Source organism: Lytechinus pictus, chromosome 12 (genome assembly GCF_037042905.1).
Source record: "Lytechinus pictus isolate F3 Inbred chromosome 12, Lp3.0, whole genome shotgun sequence".
Classification (NCBI taxonomy): Eukaryota; Metazoa; Echinodermata; class Echinoidea; order Temnopleuroida; family Toxopneustidae; genus Lytechinus; species Lytechinus pictus.
The window spans coordinates 3627609-3646090 of record NC_087256.1 but is presented as its reverse complement, the minus strand read 5'-3'; the positions used below and the strand labels follow the sequence as shown (position 1 = coordinate 3646090).

Sequence of the window (18482 nt, the reverse complement as noted above, 5' to 3'; positions counted from 1 at the left end):
AAAAAAATCAAAGTTTTTGTGGTAGTTGCCATTATTGCAAGGTCATGTTAATCACATCTTTATGAAGTGGGACCCTTATTTGAATCATATTGTTTAATGTGAGCAACTGAAATTTGCTGTATTTTTTGCTAACACTGCTTTTTAACTGGATATACGCAATGACCATGCTTGTTGCGATAGATAGCCGTCCCACCTCATGATGTCTCCTGTGTGATACGTAGATACATGTAGTACACTGTCACATTTCATTGCAGTATAGCACATTAGGCGGTGCTGCACCATCCCGAGTTTGCTCAATCTCGAGATTTTAGCCCGATCAGCCCTCTTCGCGATTAATCTCGAGATTCAAGAAACCCCGTCTGCACCATCCCACGAGGAGCTATATCTGCTCGAGCGAGGCAACAAGCCCGATATTCCGGGCATGCGCACTTTCGGATCTTGGAGTTTCAACGGCCCGCGCTTTTGAATAACTTCCCGCGATATGCAAGCAATGAACTCCTTTCACTAGTACTTTCGCCGAATTCAACCGGTGTTATGCAACAATCCTTTCAGCTCAGCGAGTGAAGAAGTGATGTATTCTTCGTGAAATATGATGGCGGAGTAGGAGGCAACGACAGAGAGAGAGAGAGAGAGGGAGAAGGAGGAAAGAAATGCTATTTGCTCACATTTTGCGAAGGAATAAGACAACACTGCTGTCAGTGTTGTTATTGAATATGACCATCGTCGATGCGATGAGCGCCTCCCCCTTCGGTCTGGTCTCTCCCGGGGTCTCTCCCAAAATCCATTCACTGGTGGGGACACCATCGTTGCTTATGAACGCTATTCGCATGTATAAAGTTGACTTTCGCACGTGTTTATGTTTTGACCAAGGCGGAAGTGGAACGCGAATTGCATTATGGACTGACGTCATGAATAAATTACCCCGAGTCCAATCTCGAGTGCGTCTGCACCGACGAATTAGCGGGATAATTCGTAAAATAGCGCGCTATTTTGCAAATAAACCCGAGTTGACTTGGGATTGCAATCTCGAGATTAATCCTACGAACTAGCGCGATAATTGCGTCTGCACCGCCAACTATCTCGAGATTTTTCAGATCGGGATAATTTGCCGGATCAGAAATAGCGCGCTAATTTGAAACTTCGGGATGGTGCAGACGGCCCTATTGTTTTCTTTTGATGACATGACAGCAACCTTATGTTTGGTCATGTGATGCTATATTGTCCAATCACTGAATAGGATAAAGTATATGAAATAAGACACAATCATGTCTATTCCTTTGGGATGAAAGAATAATTGTATTTTCTCATAAACCTCATTAATGGAGGTGGTGTCAATTTGCAATATAATTGATATTGAACGTCTTGGAAGTCTTTACATGAGGTAACATCCCTTCACAACATTTAAAAATCATGAAGATTTTGGCATATAACAGCTAACCACTTATTGATTAATGAACGTGCATGTATGTGCGCTTTAGCATCAATTTTCAATTTAAATGGTTTTTTAAAAAGTTCATCATGTTTGTGCTGACTTTTATTGAATTTACCGGTAAACCAAGTTCATCGAGATGCCCCCTTAGAAATGACCACATACCTCATTTTTACTGAAATACTAACAATTTTTAGGAGATTGTTGCAGGATATGACATGCTATATATTTATTATGTAGAAAGGCCTTCAGGTTTGAATAAAGAGCTAGGCTTTCTAAACATTCCTTTTCTCTTTTGACATTATAGTCACAGATCCTCTGTACATTCACCTTGTGGAATTGTGGAGGTTGGTCTTGTGAATACTTTTGAAATAAAAGAAGCCCTGTGTGGGGTTCTGACAATTATGATCTCATGCTCTACATTGAGAAGTCTTTGAGCTTTAAGGAAGAGGAGGCTCGAATGAAAATTCTTGCCTGTCCCTTTTAGATGAAAGAAGACGCTCACATTTGGAAATTATCTGAAATTTCATATATGAAGGTTAAGAATTGTAAGCTGTGAAGTAGAGGCACTAGATTTCCTCTGAGTTCCTACTTTCTCCTGTTTGATATCACAAAAAACATTCTTCATTTGTATTTTATCGACTTCAGGTTAGTCTTGCCTATGCCTTCGAGATGAAAGAAGCCCTGTGTTTGGTCCTGACGATTATGAACGGAGGTGATCTTAAGTTCCACATACACAACATGGGCAGTCCTGGGTTTGAGGAGGAGAGGGGTAGGTTCTACGCGGCTGAGATCCTCTGTGGTCTTGAGGACCTTCATCGATTAAGGATCGTCTACAGGGACATGAAACCTGAGAACATCCTTCTCGATGATGATGGTAAGTCTTATCGAAAGAATCTTTACCTCAGTTGCATAACAACAAGGTCTAGATCAGACATGGTAATACAAACCTCAGCTATATAATTATTATGGTAGTATTGTATCTGTTGACAGATTTTATTTTCATCCGTAATAGAGTGAATAGTAAAGAGATCATATTTGTGATAATTTGAATAATATGCTGATGATGTTCTGAGTTCTAGGTGCATAGTCAGAGGAGAAGGGGGCGACTGAAGAAGACATGGAAGCAATAAAGTGTACATGTTCATTCTTCACCAAAATTATTACATAGCCATTTTTCTTTTTTTTAATGTGATTTTAAACCATGAGAAATTCTGAAACCACACACCACCCTTTATAAACATGAATAGCTTTGTTTTTCCTCCTCCAGTATTGTAGATTCAAACCAAAACCAGCATTATATTGATGTTGAACGCGTCAGGATATATACCTCTCCTCCCTTCTTGCTTCATTTGATTGTCATCAGATTATATCATCTTGAAAAAGAAAAAACTGATACAATTCATTGCTTTCTTTTATTAGATTTTGTAACATGAATGATACAATCAGCTGTACAATATACATATTAAACAGTAATCCTATATCAACCCATGTACATTGTACTACGCGAGCAAATGGGACGCTGAATGTCAAACATGTACCGATGCACACGTACTGTCCGAAAAGTACCGTCCATAATGTACAATTGCATGGTCAGGAACAAGGTGACGTCTCTAGGAAAATAAGGATTCAAATTAGGTGAAAAAAAGAGACACTCTATTCAATGAGGCATAGCCAAGTTGAACAGTTCATCTTTTTTTCACCTTATGCTAAAATCTCGGACCATTGCACTCATTCCTATTCGCTGTAGATATATAAAGCAATAGTAATTATTAGTTGTATCCTTTTCTCACCCACCCTTCAGGTCATGTACGTATCTCTGATTTGGGTCTGGCAGTGGAGATACCAGAGAATGATACCATTAGGGGTAGAGTGGGGACAGTTGGCTACATGGGTAAGTATCATCGTAACATGAATTATTATCTTTTTTATTGTGAGAAACTAAGTGTATAGTTATTTATGATATTCAAAATAACATGATAATATTTACTTCTTATTGAGCGCTTTTTTAAAAGTTACAAAGCGCTAGAGAAAATACAAAAATAATCACACAATACGAAACAAAGGACAGTAATTGCCCAACTTGAAAAAAAGAAGCCCCTCCTTAATTAACATAAAGGGGGAGGGGGAATCATATATATATATATACACCTATAGTTCTACCTCAAGGGTAATAATCCTAATCATCAAATAAGCAAAACAATATTGACTACCGGGTCCAATCCAGACTATCCAGTGCAATTGTATGGTGAATTCTTTGTGCATGTATTAGATATACAGGTTGTGATCTGTCATTCATAGTTCTAATTCACATTGACAGGAGACAAACAAAACATTGAATTTGAGCTTGTTGATATCACAGTATTATAGCCAAATATGAATATGTAGCCAATTTGAGATCTCTTGGAATTAGTTAAGAACTTCCATTTCCTTGTATCTATCTATCTATGAGGCTAACTTTTGTGAAAATTTTCAGTGATATAGTGCTGTTATTATATCTGTGCATTTATCGAAGTGTAATCTTCTAGGATTCATTTTTCCTGTTTTTATTGTAATTTTGTCTCCATTTTTATCTGTAAATGATTTAGCTCCGGAGGTGGTGAGGAATGAGAGGTATACATTCAGTCCTGACTACTGGGGACTAGGATGTCTGATCTATGAGATGATTGAAGGAAGAGTAAGAAATCATTCTTTCTTTCATCTGTTTTTCTTCTATCATTCTATCCTTCATATCATGTTTGTATAAAGCAGCAAGGCTAAGTGTTCTGTAACATCACATCACAGTAGAGTATATTCATTAAGTACTTATTTAATTGAGATACAGTGAGTTATTTTTCTTAATTGCAGCATGATATTAAGGCTTTGTGGCTTTAACAATTGCAGGTGTCTTTGATTTTGTTACGAGAATCTCAAAATGGCCAAGGAGTGAGTTACGTCCCATTGTCAACTTTCACATGTACACACTATGTTTATAATGTGACATTAATGCACTGTAGCACTGAGTTTAAACACAAGTTAGAAAATCAAACGTGGGTCTTGAATAGGTGCTTTTGATTGGATGAATACCAAGTTGCAATTGATTTCAATGCTTTATGAAACAGGCTCCTGATGTTTTCATTATGTAAACTTTAATTAAATCAAAAGGAAAAAAAAATCCCTATGCTATCCCGTCAAGAGTAGATATCAGGGCCCCGTCTTACAAAGAGTTGTGATTGATCCAATCAACCACAACTATGGACGGACAGCAACATCAACATCTAAAAATATATGTTTGTTTAATATATTTGCCAGAATAGATGTATATGCATACATTCATCATTCTCTTAAAAATTCAGTGTGATTCTCTTTGTTTACTAAGGAGATTGTGCAAATTTCCTGTAGAAAAAATTATGGTATGGATGGATTTCCATACAGTTGAGAATGATCTGATCAGTTGTAACTCTTTGTAAGACAGGGCCCAGAAGAAGTGCTCTACTTAGTCTTTATAAGCTGTAACATTGCTTCAACTGTAATATTATTAGATTACCATTTTCTTGTCAATTATGATGATGTTGTCATGATAATCATGTATTTCATATCTTTGTTTCAGGCTCCATTCCGAGCAAGGAAGGAGAAGGTGAAGAGAGAGGAGGTTGATAGAAGAGTGAAAGAAGATGATGAAAAATACAGTCAGAAGTTCAGCACAGATGCACAGGATATTTGTAAAAAGGTGAGCAACTTTCTGGAGAATGCCTTTCCTCAACTTAGTGTCTATTTATTGATCAAATTCAAGTGAATGCAGGTCAAAAATGATTTTAAAACTATTACCTTGGGGCCTTTTCATAAAGGACTTGCGGTTATGGTAATTTTACCACAATGGCAAGTACCATGGAAACAGGGCTCAGCAGCCAATCAAAATAAAGGCTGCCATGGTAGTTATCATAGTGGTATTTGTTACTGTAATCATAAAGCTTTACAAAACAGGTCCTTTGAAGATGATAGCCAAGGTGTAGATGATTTGGCATTCTGTGGTAAATACATATTTAAGTATTGCTTTCTTGCTTCTACTGATATGCAGTTACCTATATTCTGTTTGAAATTAATATTCCAGTAGTGTAAGATCCATAGATCTGTCAAAGTCTGTGATCGTCATCACAAGTCATTGTCTTGTAGCACTGAATCAGTTGTCTAGGGACTAGTGATTTCTGTATACAGTGCTAGAAAGGTAATAGAAGTGGAAAATAAAAGGTACAGGTCACAAAGGCTCTCCTTAAAATTTTTGACCATTCATATTAAGGCACTGCACACCTTACGACTGTTCGCGATCCGATTTTTGAACAAATCGCATTTTGCTCATTTTCTGAAAACGTGAATGGAACATACCATTTTATTTGAGGTTAAAATTAATTGAAAGAATACTAATATAACCATTTTGAAAGATTGCAAGCCTTTATTTTGGAGCAAAGGCCAAATTAGTTTCAAATCGTAGCCAATCGTACAACTGCTATGACGTCATTACGACCAGATATTAAATTTGCTTTTGTTATAAGGATGATAGCATAGTCACAGATTTGAATATAGGTATTCGTACGATGATTTCGAACATTACACAGTAAGATATTCCAAGTCTCAATATAAGCATCAAAGTCTACTACGTTTTATTTCAAAATTGAGTCGCAGACCAATCGCAAGGTGTGCGGTCGCCTTTAAACATATGACATTTCTCAACTTTCAAGAAAGTCATCAACTGATCACTGTTTGCCACCTCTGTCGTATCTTTTCTACAGTTGTTACAGAAAGACCCATCATTAAGAATGGGCTTTGAGAACGGATCAGCACAGACTGTCAAGGATCATCCTTTCTTCAACTCAATTAGCTTCAGCAGGCTTGAAGCTGGAATACTAGCTCCGCCCTTTGAACCAGATGTAAGTTCTCTTTGTGATTCTCATGTTCATTTGTGGACTACTATGTATGTCATACGAGTCTGCTTTGTGTATGCGGCAAATAAAGACAGTGGAGTGAAGCTCTGTGATAATCAGCACTTGTTTAAGGACAGAGCCTGCCTGCTCTCCTGGCATAAGGTGTAGTTTTTTGGTTAAGAACAGGTGATATGTCAGGCAACAGTCTAGTTTGGGCATGCTCAGTGTCCTATCTTTTTTTTCACTCCACCGACTTTGTATGCTGTGAACACAAAGCAGACTATTATAGTGTACATGATTAGCAGTCCACTAGTCGATGTGCAATCAATCAGTCCTTATAGATAAATATAAGTTCTGGGCCATGTAACACATCTTTCCAATCAATAGTACATTTGATACAATTTTGATTTCATATAGATGCTTTGTGGTACACTTTGTATCTTTCCTGGACACATGTCCTGAATAGGGCTTATACAAACTCAAGAAGAATATTCTTACCATCCTTGAATGATGAGTAAAACTAAAATGCAACAAATGTGCAAGGATGTATATGACTGAAAATTTATTATTGGAACCTGTATGCTTCATAGATTCTTAAGTACACAGTATCTAATGAATAGTGTTCTTTATTTAATTTGCTTATCTCTAGTGGTCATGTTACAGAAATAGTCAGTTGTATTTTATGCAAGAAAGAGGAATTAAATGCTGGTCCTGTTGTAACGATTCCTGTCTTACCAATATTCAAATATTGTTAATCTTTGTAGAAGAGAGCTGTATACGCAAAAGATGTGCTGGACATAGAACAGTTCTCAACAGTCAAAGGAGTAAACTTGGACCAAAATGATGACAGATTCTACACCAAATTCAACTCGGGTAGTGTAGCCATTCCATGGCAAAAGGAGGTATGTTTACTGCACTGCCATTGTCTTTGTGTAAAATGAATGAGCATCAGCATATGACTTTTTCTGATATCTGCTGGCTCCCACTAATGCCAGCCTTGCTGATGCTAGGACATAAACCTCTGTTCTTCTAATCTGTTTCATAGCCTCTGACAGTCGACACCCCTCATTGGACATAAACCTCTGTTCTTCTAATCTGTCACATAGCCTCTGACAGTCTACACTCCTCATAGGACATAAACCTCTGTTCTTCTAATCTGTCACAAAGCCTTTGACAGTCTACACTCCTCATAGGACATAAACCTCTGTTCTTCTAATCTGTCACATAGCCTTTGACAGTCAACACTCCTCATTGGACATAAACCTCTGTTCTTCTAATCTGTCACATAGCCTCTGACAGTCTACACTCCTCATAGGACATAAACCTCTGTTCTTCTAATCTGTCACATAGCCTTTGACAGTCTACACTCCTCATAGGACATAAACCTCTGTTCTTCTAATCTGTCACATAGTCTTTGACAGTCAACACTCCTCATTGGACATAAACCTCTGTTCTTCTAATCTGTCACATAGCCTCTGACAGTCTACACTCCTCATAGGACATAAACCTCTGTTCTTCTAATCTGTCACAAAGCCTTTGACAGTCGACACTCCTCATAGGACATAAACCTCTGTTCTACTAATCTGTCACATAGCCTCTGACAGTCGACACCCCTCATAGGACATAAACCTCTGTTCTTCTAATCTGTCACATAGTCTTTGACAGTCTACACTCCTCATAGGACATAAACCTCTGTTCTTCTAATCTGTTACATAGCCTTTGACAGTCTACACTCCTCATAGGACATAAACCTCTGTCCTTCTAATCTGTCACATATCCTTTGACAGTCAACACTCCTCATAGGACATAAACCTCTGTTCTTCTAATCTGTTACATAGCCTTTTACAGTCGACACTCCTCATAGGACATGAACCTCTGTTCTTCTAATCTGTCACATAGCCTCTGACAGTCGACACTCCTCATAGGACATAAACCTCTGTTCTTCTAATCTGTCACAAAGCCTTTGACAGTTGACACCCCTCATAGGACATAAACCTCTGTTCTTCTAATCTGTCACATAGCCTCTGACAGTCGACACTCCTCATAGGACATAAACCTCTGTTCTTCTAATCTGTTACATAGTCTTTGACAGTCGACACTCCTCATAGGACATAAACCACTGTTCTTCTAATCTGTTACATAGCCTTTGACAGTCGACACTCCTCATAGGACATAAACCTCTGTTCTTCTTATCTGTCACATAGTCTTTGACAGTCGACACTCCTCATTGGACATAAACCTCTGTTCTTCCAATCTGTCACATAGACTTTGACAGTCTACACTCCTCATAGGACATAAACCTCTGTTCTTCTAATCTGTCACATAGACTTTGACAGTCTACACTCCTCATAGGACATAAACCACTGTTCTTCCAATCTGTCACATAGACTTTGACAGTCTACACTCCTCATAGGACATAAACCTCTGTTCTTCTAATCTGTTACATAGCCTCTGACAGTCGACACTCCTCATTGGACATAAACCTCTGTCCTTCTAATCTGTCACATAGCCTTTGACAGTCGACACCCCTCATTGGACATAAACCTCTGTCCTTCTAATCTGTCACATAGACCTTGACAGTCTACACTCCTCATAGGACATAAACCTCTGTTCTTCTTATCTGTCACATAGTCTTTGACAGTCGACACTCCTCATAGGACATAAACCACTGTTCTTCTAATCTGTTACATAGCCTTTAACAGTCGACACCCCTCATAGGACATAAACCTCTGTTCTTCTAATCTGTCACATAGCCTTTGACAGTCGACACTCCTCATAGGACATAAACCTCTGTTCTTCTAATCTGTCACAAAGCCTTTGACAGTCTACACTCCTCATAGGACATAAACCTCTGTTCTTCTAATCTGTTACATAGCCTTTGACAGTCTACACTCCTCATAGGACATAAACCTCTGTTCTTCTAATCTGTCACAAAGCCTTTGACAGTCTACACTCCTCATAGGACATAAACCTCTGTTCTTCTAATCTGTCACAAAGCCTTTGACAGTCTACACTCCTCATAGGACATAAACCTCTGTTCTTCTAATCTGTTACATAGCCTTTGACAGTCTACACTCCTCATAGGACATAAACCTCTGTCCTTCTAATCTGTCACATAGCCTTTGACAGTCGACACTCCTCATAGGACATAAACCTCTGTTCTTCTAATCTGTCACAAAGCCTTTGACAGTCGACACTCCTCATAGGACATAAACCTCTGTTCTTCTAATCTGTCACATAGCCTTTGACAGTCAACACCCCTCATTGGACATAAACCTCTGTTCTTCTAATCTGTCACATAGCCTCTGACAGTCAACACTCCTCATAGGACATAAACCTCTGTTCTTCTAATCTGTTACATAGCCTTTGACAGTCTATACTCCTCATAGGACATAAACCTCTGTTCTTCTAATCTGTCACAAAGCCTTTGACAGTCTACACTCCTCATAGGACATAAACCTCTGTTCTTCTAATCTGTCACAAAGCCTTTGACAGTCTACACTCCTCATAGGACATAAACCTCTGTTCTTCTAATCTGTTACATAGCCTTTGACAGTCTACACTCCTCATAGGACATAAACCTCTGTCCTTCTAATCTGTCACATAGCCTTTGACAGTCGACACTCCTCATAGGACATAAACCTCTGTTCTTCTAATCTGTCACAAAGCCTTTGACAGTCGACACTCCTCATAGGACATAAACCTCTGTTCTTCTAATCTGTCACATAGCCTTTGACAGTCAACACCCCTCATTGGACATAAACCTCTGTTCTTCTAATCTGTCACATAGCCTCTGACAGTCAACACTCCTCATAGGACATAAACCTCTGTTCTTCTAATCTGTCATATAGACTTTGACAGTCAACACCCCTCATTGGACATAAACCTCTGTTCTTCTAATCTGTTTCATAGACTTTGACAGTCTACACTCCTCATAGGACATAAACCTCTGTTCTTCTAATCTGTCACATAGCCTTTTACAGTCGACACTCCTCATAGGACATAAACCTCTGTTCTTCTAATCTGTTACATAGCCTTTTACAGTCGACACCCCTCATTGGACATAAACCTCTGTTCTTCTAATCTGTCACATAGCCTCTGACAGTCTACATTCCTCATAGGACATAAACCTCTGTTCTTCTAATCTGTCACATAGCCTTTAACAGTCGACACCCCTCATTGGACATAAACCTCTGTTCTTCTAATCTGTCACATAGCCTCTGACAGTCTACACCCCTCATAGGACATAAACCTCTGTTCTTCTAATCTGTCACATAGTCTTTGACAGTCTACACTCCTCATAGGACATAAACCTCTGTTCTTCTAATCTGTCACATAGCCTTTTACAGTCGACACTCCTCATAGGACATAAACCTCTGTTCTTCTAATCTGTTACATAGCCTTTTACAGTCGACACCCCTCATAGGACATAAACCTCTGTTCTTCTAATCTGTCACATAGTCTTTGACAGTCTACACTCCTCATAGGACATAAACCTCTGTTCTTCTAATCTGTCACATAGCCTTTGACAGTCAACACTCCTCATAGGACATAAACCTCTGTTCTTCTAATCTGTCACATAGCCTCTGACAGTCGACACTCCTCATAGGACATAAACCTCTGTTCTTCTAATCTGTCACATAGCCTTTGACAGTCGACACTCCTCATAGGACATAAACCTCTGTTCTTCTAATCTGTCACAAAGCCTTTGACAGTCGACACTCCTCATAGGACATGAACCTCTGTTCTTCTAATCTGTTACATAGCCTCTGACAGTCGACACTCCTCATAGGACATAAACCTCTGTTCTTCTAATCTGTCACAAAGCCTTTGACAGTCTACACTCCTCATAGGACATAAACCTCTGTTCTTCTAATCTGTCACATAGCCTTTGACAGTCAACACTCCTCATAGGACATAAACCTCTGTTCTTCTAATCTGTCATATAGACTTTGACAGTCGACACCCCTCATTGGACATAAACCTCTGTTCTTTTAATCTGTTTCATAGACTTTGACAGTCGACACCCCTCATTGGACATAAACCTCTGTTCTTCTAATCTGTTTCATAGCCTTTGACAGTCGACACTCCTCATAGGACATAAACCACTGTTCTTCTAATCTGTTACATAGCCTCTGACAGTCGACACTCCTCATTGGACATAAACCTCTGTCCTTCTAATCTGTCACATAGCCTTTGACAGTCGACACCCCTCATTGGACATAAACCTCTGTCCTTCTAATCTGTCACATAGACCTTGACAGTCTACACTCCTCATAGGACATAAACCTCTGTTCTTCTAATCTGTCACATAGCCTTTGACAGTCTACACTCCTCATTGGACATAAACCTCTGTCCTTCTAATCTGTCACATAGCCTTTGACAGTCAACACCCCTCATAGGACATAAACCTCTGTTCTTCTAATCTGTCATATAGCCTTTGACAGTCTACACTCCTCATAGGACATAAACCTCTGTCCTTCTTATCTGTCACATAGCCTTTGACAGTCGACACTCCTCATTGGACATAAACCTCTGTTCTTTTAATCTGTTTCATAGACTTTGACAGTCGACACCCCTCATTGGACATAAACCTCTGTTCTTCTAATCTGTTTCATAGCCTTTGACAGTCTACACTCCTCATAGGACATAAACCTCTGTTCTTCTAATCTGTCATATGGCCTTTGACAGTCTACACTCCTCATAGGACATAAACCTCTGTCCTTCTTATCTGTCACATAGCCTTTGACAGTCGACACTCCTCATTGGACATAAACCTCTGTTCTTTTAATCTGTTTCATAGACTTTGACAGTCGACACCCCTCATTGGACATAAACCTCTGTTCTTCTAATCTGTTTCATAGCCTTTGACAGTCGACACTCCTCATTGAACATAAACCTCTGTTCTTCTAATCTGTCACATAGTCTTTGACAGTCGACACTCCTCATAGGACATAAACCTCTGTTCCTCTAATCTATCACATAGACTTTGACAGTCTACACTCCTCATATGTAAATCAGGTATCACTTGATTCCACTTTGTCCTGACAAATATTCCAAAGGATGATCTAATTACAAGTTATTTGTTCAAATATCTTTTTATTTTAATCCACAAGACATGGATAACTTTATTAGCTATACTTGAGATAAGAATGACCTTTAAATAGATGTATTAATGCACCATATAAAGGAACTTTGGCAAGAGCTGTGGCCATGTTTTGTTGCAAAGTATCCATCTCATCAACCTTTCCCTAACATTCCTCTATTTTTTTTAGAAGACAATAAAAAAATGGTTGATTGGGTAGCCACTGTGACATTGTGCATGTAGCAAAGCCATGGATGTGTCTTTCCTTGAGGTTCCCTGAGAAGTATACCCTTACCTATATACCAAAGTATACCATTTTCTATTTCATTACAGATGATAGAAACTAGTGTATTTACAGAGCTCAATGTGTTTGGGCCTAATGGCACCCCTACAGCTGACTTGATGCCTGATCTACCACCACCACCACCTAAACAAGGCTTCTTCAAGAGGATATTTAGGATTAAGGTTTGTATTCTCAAACATTTCAGCTTCTTATTGTTGTATCATTAGAGTGAAAAATATGTACATGGTCTACAACCAGTCAAATATTACATAACAGGGTGCAAAAAATGCATAGGATAGGTAGAGTGTTGATCGTAATAAAAACAAGTTGTCTAAAGAATTGTTAAGATTCATGCAAAAGAAAAGAAAAAAAGTAAGTTCGATCTGATTTTCTATTCTTTTTTAATGATATGATTTCACCAAAATTCTTTTCTTCCTCTCTTCCTCACAGAGCAGCGATGACCGACAATGACACCTTGCCAAACAACCCTCCTGAGCAAGCGAGGGCGTTCTCATATTTCTAAACAACTGGCCGGCTCAGCTCTCGACTCAACTGGATTGAAGTAAGCGGGACCATGCTGCTTTTTAACATTACCTTATGAACACAACACAGGGCTGTCAACACTGCCACTGCTCTTGAACGTCTTGTGAACTTGACTTTGTAGGATGTACAGCGCTCTATGTGTTTCCTGACTTCGCTAAAATTGCATTCTTCTGAGATGTCCTCTACGATGCTGTTTGCTTCGCTTTTCTGAAAAGAAATCTTTGTTAGTGCAAATCACGACTACACATCGCTTGATTACACTTGATTGTAAGTTTTGAAATAGTCATTGGATGGCTGACACAGCAGATAATTTCACATGCCAAGCACAATGATGCATTGAAGTCAAAGACACGTTAGCAAGCAAAAATGTATGGTATATTTCACAAAAAAGAAGTTTCTAGCTCTACAGCTTTGTTCACACATGACAAATAAATCCCTTGGGGTCTTTTCCTACTTTAGTGTGTATTAGAGTAAAATCGTCAATAGAAAGAAACAATGAACATAAGATGTTCATAATATTGATCAATTGACTCTGGTATTCAAACGAAAAATTGGTGTAGGAGCATTTTTGTAAAAATACAAATCTATCTGTGTTCTGAAATGCAAAACTGTGAAGGGTACAAGAAATGTACAAGCCTGATTCAAAATACAAAACATGCCTATTTCATATGTGAACCAGATCACTCAAATAGTCAAATAAGTGAGCTCATCATGTAAAAATGAGTGGCTTCCTAGGAGAATCCTAAAAGATTTCTTGATATTGAATGCTCACAGTGAAAAAGTTGTTGAGTATATAGAACCAAAATCCAATCCCACGATGATAAATCCTCGTGTAGCACATGGAAAACATGCGGTGAAATGAAGGATTCCAGCTCTTCGCGCATTGTCTCAGGAGAAAGGGGCTGTGCATCAAAGTGCTTAAAGTACACCACCAAAGAGCGTCAGTGGGAACAGCCTTGCTGAGAACTTTTTTGTTTTGTAGATGACTACTGTCAGGGATTTGACGTGAACTCTTACCTCGCGTTTCAATATAGATTCCTTCAATTATGTTTTTTTTCTGAGGCTCTGTAAATACAAAGACCAGTATATCATACCTTCTTCTAGTATATCTGCTCAGTGTATGCTTTTAATGGTAGCCAAATCTTTTTTTGAATGAAGGAATATGGTGGTTTACATGTCCTTTGGTTTTCTCTTAAATTGCTCCACCTATTACTATTGCTGCAAGTATGTTGCATATTGGTCTTGTCTGTCTGTCTGTAGATAAGTACTTTGCTAAAAAAAAAGTGAAATATCATAGATTTTGAAATAGATTGATAAATCACACATAATAAAACCTACGTTATTGAACTTTGAAAGATCATTTTCTTTGATGAAGTAATTTCTGGAAGCTCTAGGTTTTCTCAATCACAACCCTTGAATTATCTCACCCTTTGATTTAAAACAAATGTTTTCTTTGAAAACTATACCTGTATTTTTTAACATATTAAATGGGTTAAGTGACCCAACTCTTATGGCATACATCTATAAATTGAATTTAGACAAGGTCTTGCAAATCTTATGAATGGAATTGTTGGTAAACCTATATTTGAATAGGATTGTGTTTTGAGTGTGTCTTGTGAGTTACAGTGGACCAAAGTATTCACTCCCGGTGAGTAGAAACAATTCTTTCTCTTGCCTAAGATTCCTCATGTATTGATACCATTTTTTGTTTTTAAATGTAGACTTATTGAACCCAGCATGTCAATACATTATCTGTTTACTGTAAATTCCTTTCCCAGTGATGTGTAGACTATTCAAGCCCGAGTCCTATTGCCTAATACTCAATATTGATGGAAGCATTGCTATTGATAATAACACCCATGGAAACCTTTGATAATGAGTTTTATTTGATGGGAGCTCGGCTTGTAAAATCTAGTTCTTTTATTCAAGGTTCCTAGTTCGTTATGTCTTTGGACTGCTGAGAATAAGAATGGCAACGTTGATTGATCGCAAGTGTCAGACTATGGAGGGCACTTGTCAAGAAAGGTGCAATGTTTCACTAGGTCAGTGCATGGATAGAACACAAATTTTGGAGAAAAAAATATTCACTTTTTAAGGTCTATATGCATTAAGAGACACCCTAAAGTCATTACAAGTACAGGGAAGTGATTCTTTGCTTATGATTGCTGAGACTTTGTGAGGGTTTCGTTAATTTGAGAGTTAAAATTTAATTCCCATGCATTGATTCCATGAGTCTGTCTTCATCATTTATGATTCATTGCACCTGTGTAACCAGTCCCAAGGTTATGTCTGACTTTATATATTGACATTTTTAAGTGCCCTGTGTTACAAAAATGAAATACAATCAATCTTATAATCAATTTTAGCTCTTTGTTACATGAATTGACATAGACGAAGAATTATATCAATCATAAGATTAATTGTATCTTCTATGTTAGAGGGCATGAATTTCCTTTTCTATAAATGAAATCATTGATTGGAATACTGACTATGCCATCATTCTTTTTGATACTTGAAACAGTTGTTTGACAATATTTGCTTTTATTAGGTAAGAGAGAAACAAAATAAATCTTCAGATCTACTCTACAAGAAACCCAATCTCTCTTGGTATTCTGCCAATTATGTAGTAAAATTCACATTTTTTAATGCTGCACAGACACCATATTCTTTGCCAATGTTCCCTTTGTAATTGCAAAGTATGGAAGACACCATAGGATTCAGTCTCAAAGACTGACCAAAGTGTGATATCTTTAAGATAATGAATGTTTAGTGGTGCTGTAAGATGATATAATTTCTAAAGATTCTTGATTCAAAGTTGCCAGAATACAAAAATAGCGTTAGACCTTTGACAGAAGTGCTATGTGGTAAAGTAATGTCTTGACTTAATAGTCGGTTTACTCCTAGTTGTAAAATCACTTTCTTTTTAGCTTTGTGTGACAGATAGATTAAGAGGTTACGGGCTTGTACAATGATAACTGGAAATATGAACCACCTAGTAAGCTGTTTTGTTGATTGAGGCTATGCATTTAAAATTTTAAAAGAAAAAAAAAGAATAAGATGATGTGCAATCGATTATTGGGTACTGTTTTATGATTGACAATAACCGGGTGATTGGGCTGTGATGTACATGTATGTAATGTTTGCAAGTAAAATTATAGATAAGCACAGTTATTTTTTTGTTGTGTTATTTTGTTGTTTTTAAGAGAGTGTCTTTAATGGTTCTATCGTCTGGAAGGGCTAATCCGTATATTCTCTCTTTTAAAAAAAGGGAGAATCCAGACTATATCATGATTTGCAAAATGTACTTTTTGAAAATCTCTGTCGAACATATTTGAATGAACACGGTTTGCTTTGTATTTGTTGCAGTTAATGCCTTTTGATTGTGTAGAACCCAATATCCAAATAAAAAATGTATCTTTCCCTTGTCATGAGAATAGTTTTCTGAAAGGGAATATTTCATTTTCTATCTTTCAATATTAAGAGGGTTTCTTTGTAAGTGATCTTTTTCTAGTCTCTCACTTCATGAACTTGGTACCTTCATTTCTTACGATTTGCTTTGAAGTTTAGCTTTCTGTAACTACATTGATAAAGACTTGTTAAACCAGGGGTGGTAATGTAAGGGCTGATAGGCAGTTTTCATGTTTCTAAAGATAACTTTGAAAGAATGAAGGAAAAATGAAAAAAAAAATATGGAAAAGAAATTGTATGGTGGTGATAATTCTATTTCTCATTTAAAATATGAATAGATTTCACCTTGTGTCTCCATTGCTCCGGTGCCCCCTCCCATAATTCCTTTGCACCACCCATACTCACCTGAATTTTAGTGTCAAATTATGGTGCAAATATCCAACTGATTGAAATGCCTGAATTTTAATAAATATTTTTGTATTGATCCATAACATTTTGCTGTAAGGAGATAGGGAGATGCCTTCAACTTGTGCAAACAAATTATACCATGTGTATTGTCACAAAGTTTTGCATCCAATTTGATCAAGCCTTTATCGTAGTAACATACTTTATTGTCCTCCCTCTCCTTATTTCCCTCACTCATCATTCTTACGTTTTTCTGTCTTTCTCTCTCTCCCTCTCCCTTCCCCTCTCTCTCCATCTATCTATGTCTTTCTGTCTTGATCTCTTACTAGGCTTTCTCCCTCTTTCTTTCTCTTTCTCTCTTTTTTCTTTTAATTTTCTTTTTTTCCTTTCTTTTTCTCTCCCTCTATTTCCTGCTTCCCTATCTCTTATCCCCTCTCTCTATTTGTTACCTCCATCTCCTCCTTATGCTAATTCAGCTCCTTCCTTTTCCATAACCCTCGCCAGTTACAGGTGACAAAAACAACAGTCATACAATTAAATTGAGTGATTGAAATTTCTGAGATTCCCACAGATTCTCACATTTATTATTTGATTAAAAATTGAAATAATCGTAAGAGTTGCTGGTTTTTCATGCCAGCTCTCCTACCAAATAGTTAAGTGGTACTGATTTTCTAGTTGTGCAAATTTTGAATGGAAAATTGAAGAATCTTTTGTGATGTAACATAATTATCTTTTGGTTTTTATTATATCCTAGATAATGTACTATAAGATTGAATGTGATTTTTCTTCTACCATGGGTGCTGTATTGAAATATTTAATGTTTTTTCTGTCCATACTACGATCAACTATAAATGTACAATGTAATTTCTGGACTGCTTTGATATATGCTTAAATGTAAACTTGCAATTATGTAAGGGAAATTCTAAGATATCCCATGTAATAAAATCTCATGCTAGCGTACCACATGTAGCTAAAAGTCTTGCAATTTCAATTTTGTCAAAGCAATATTTATTTTTTCCTTGATTTTTTTTTGCATTCTTTTTTAAGAAATAATAGTTAAAAATCTTGAATTTTGTTAAGTTGATCAAGGAATTTACAGCCAAAGTTTTAGGTGTATTTGTATAGCTAAACAACTCGGTCTTTTTGGTTTCCCTTTGTAAAATATGTGTAATATAATAATGTAAGAGATATGTAGAATTAGAATTGAAATTTACGACTGGATCACATTTTATACAAAGAAAGAAAATTGTTCTTTTGAATATCATTGCTCGGAGTAGTATGTGTGTATTGTAGAGACAAACAAAATCATTGAAATAAGAGTATCCAATTGTTGACATTTTCAGTACAGTCATGATGGTAATGTATTACTGCTACATTGCTCTGATATCTTTTTTTTTTTTAATCAAGAGCATTACCAGTGATATATGATTT

At 37.3% G+C, this 18482-nt stretch overlaps 1 protein-coding gene across 1 annotated transcript; it reads left to right on the top strand.

Annotated features, from left to right (window-relative positions):
- The first annotated feature begins 328 nt into the window (after positions 1-328).
- LOC129273379 (G protein-coupled receptor kinase 5-like) lies at positions 329-17560 on the top strand. Its single transcript, XM_054910406.2, has 8 exons — positions 329-2306; positions 3234-3323; positions 4018-4106; positions 5019-5138; positions 6196-6333; positions 7092-7229; positions 12746-12877; positions 13146-17560. Exons 1-8 carry the CDS (start codon positions 2102-2104, stop codon positions 13164-13166), a joined length of 933 nt encoding a protein of 310 aa, XP_054766381.2. The 5' UTR covers positions 329-2101; the 3' UTR covers positions 13167-17560.
- Positions 17561-18482: the final 922 nt, after the last annotated feature.

What these genes read in the sequence shown, in the direction of transcription:
- LOC129273379 (XM_054910406.2), top strand. Translation starts at nt 2,102, where the DNA reads ATGAAAGAAGCCCTGTGTTTGGTCCTGACGATTATGAACGGAGGTGAT. An exon ending in CACAGGATATTTGTAAAAAG is followed by an intron (nt 5,139 to 6,195) that starts GTGAGCAACTTT and finishes TCTTTTCTACAG; the next exon opens with TTGTTACAGAAAGACCCATC. An exon ending in CCATTCCATGGCAAAAGGAG is followed by an intron (nt 7,230 to 12,745) that starts GTATGTTTACTG and finishes ATTTCATTACAG; the next exon opens with ATGATAGAAACTAGTGTATT.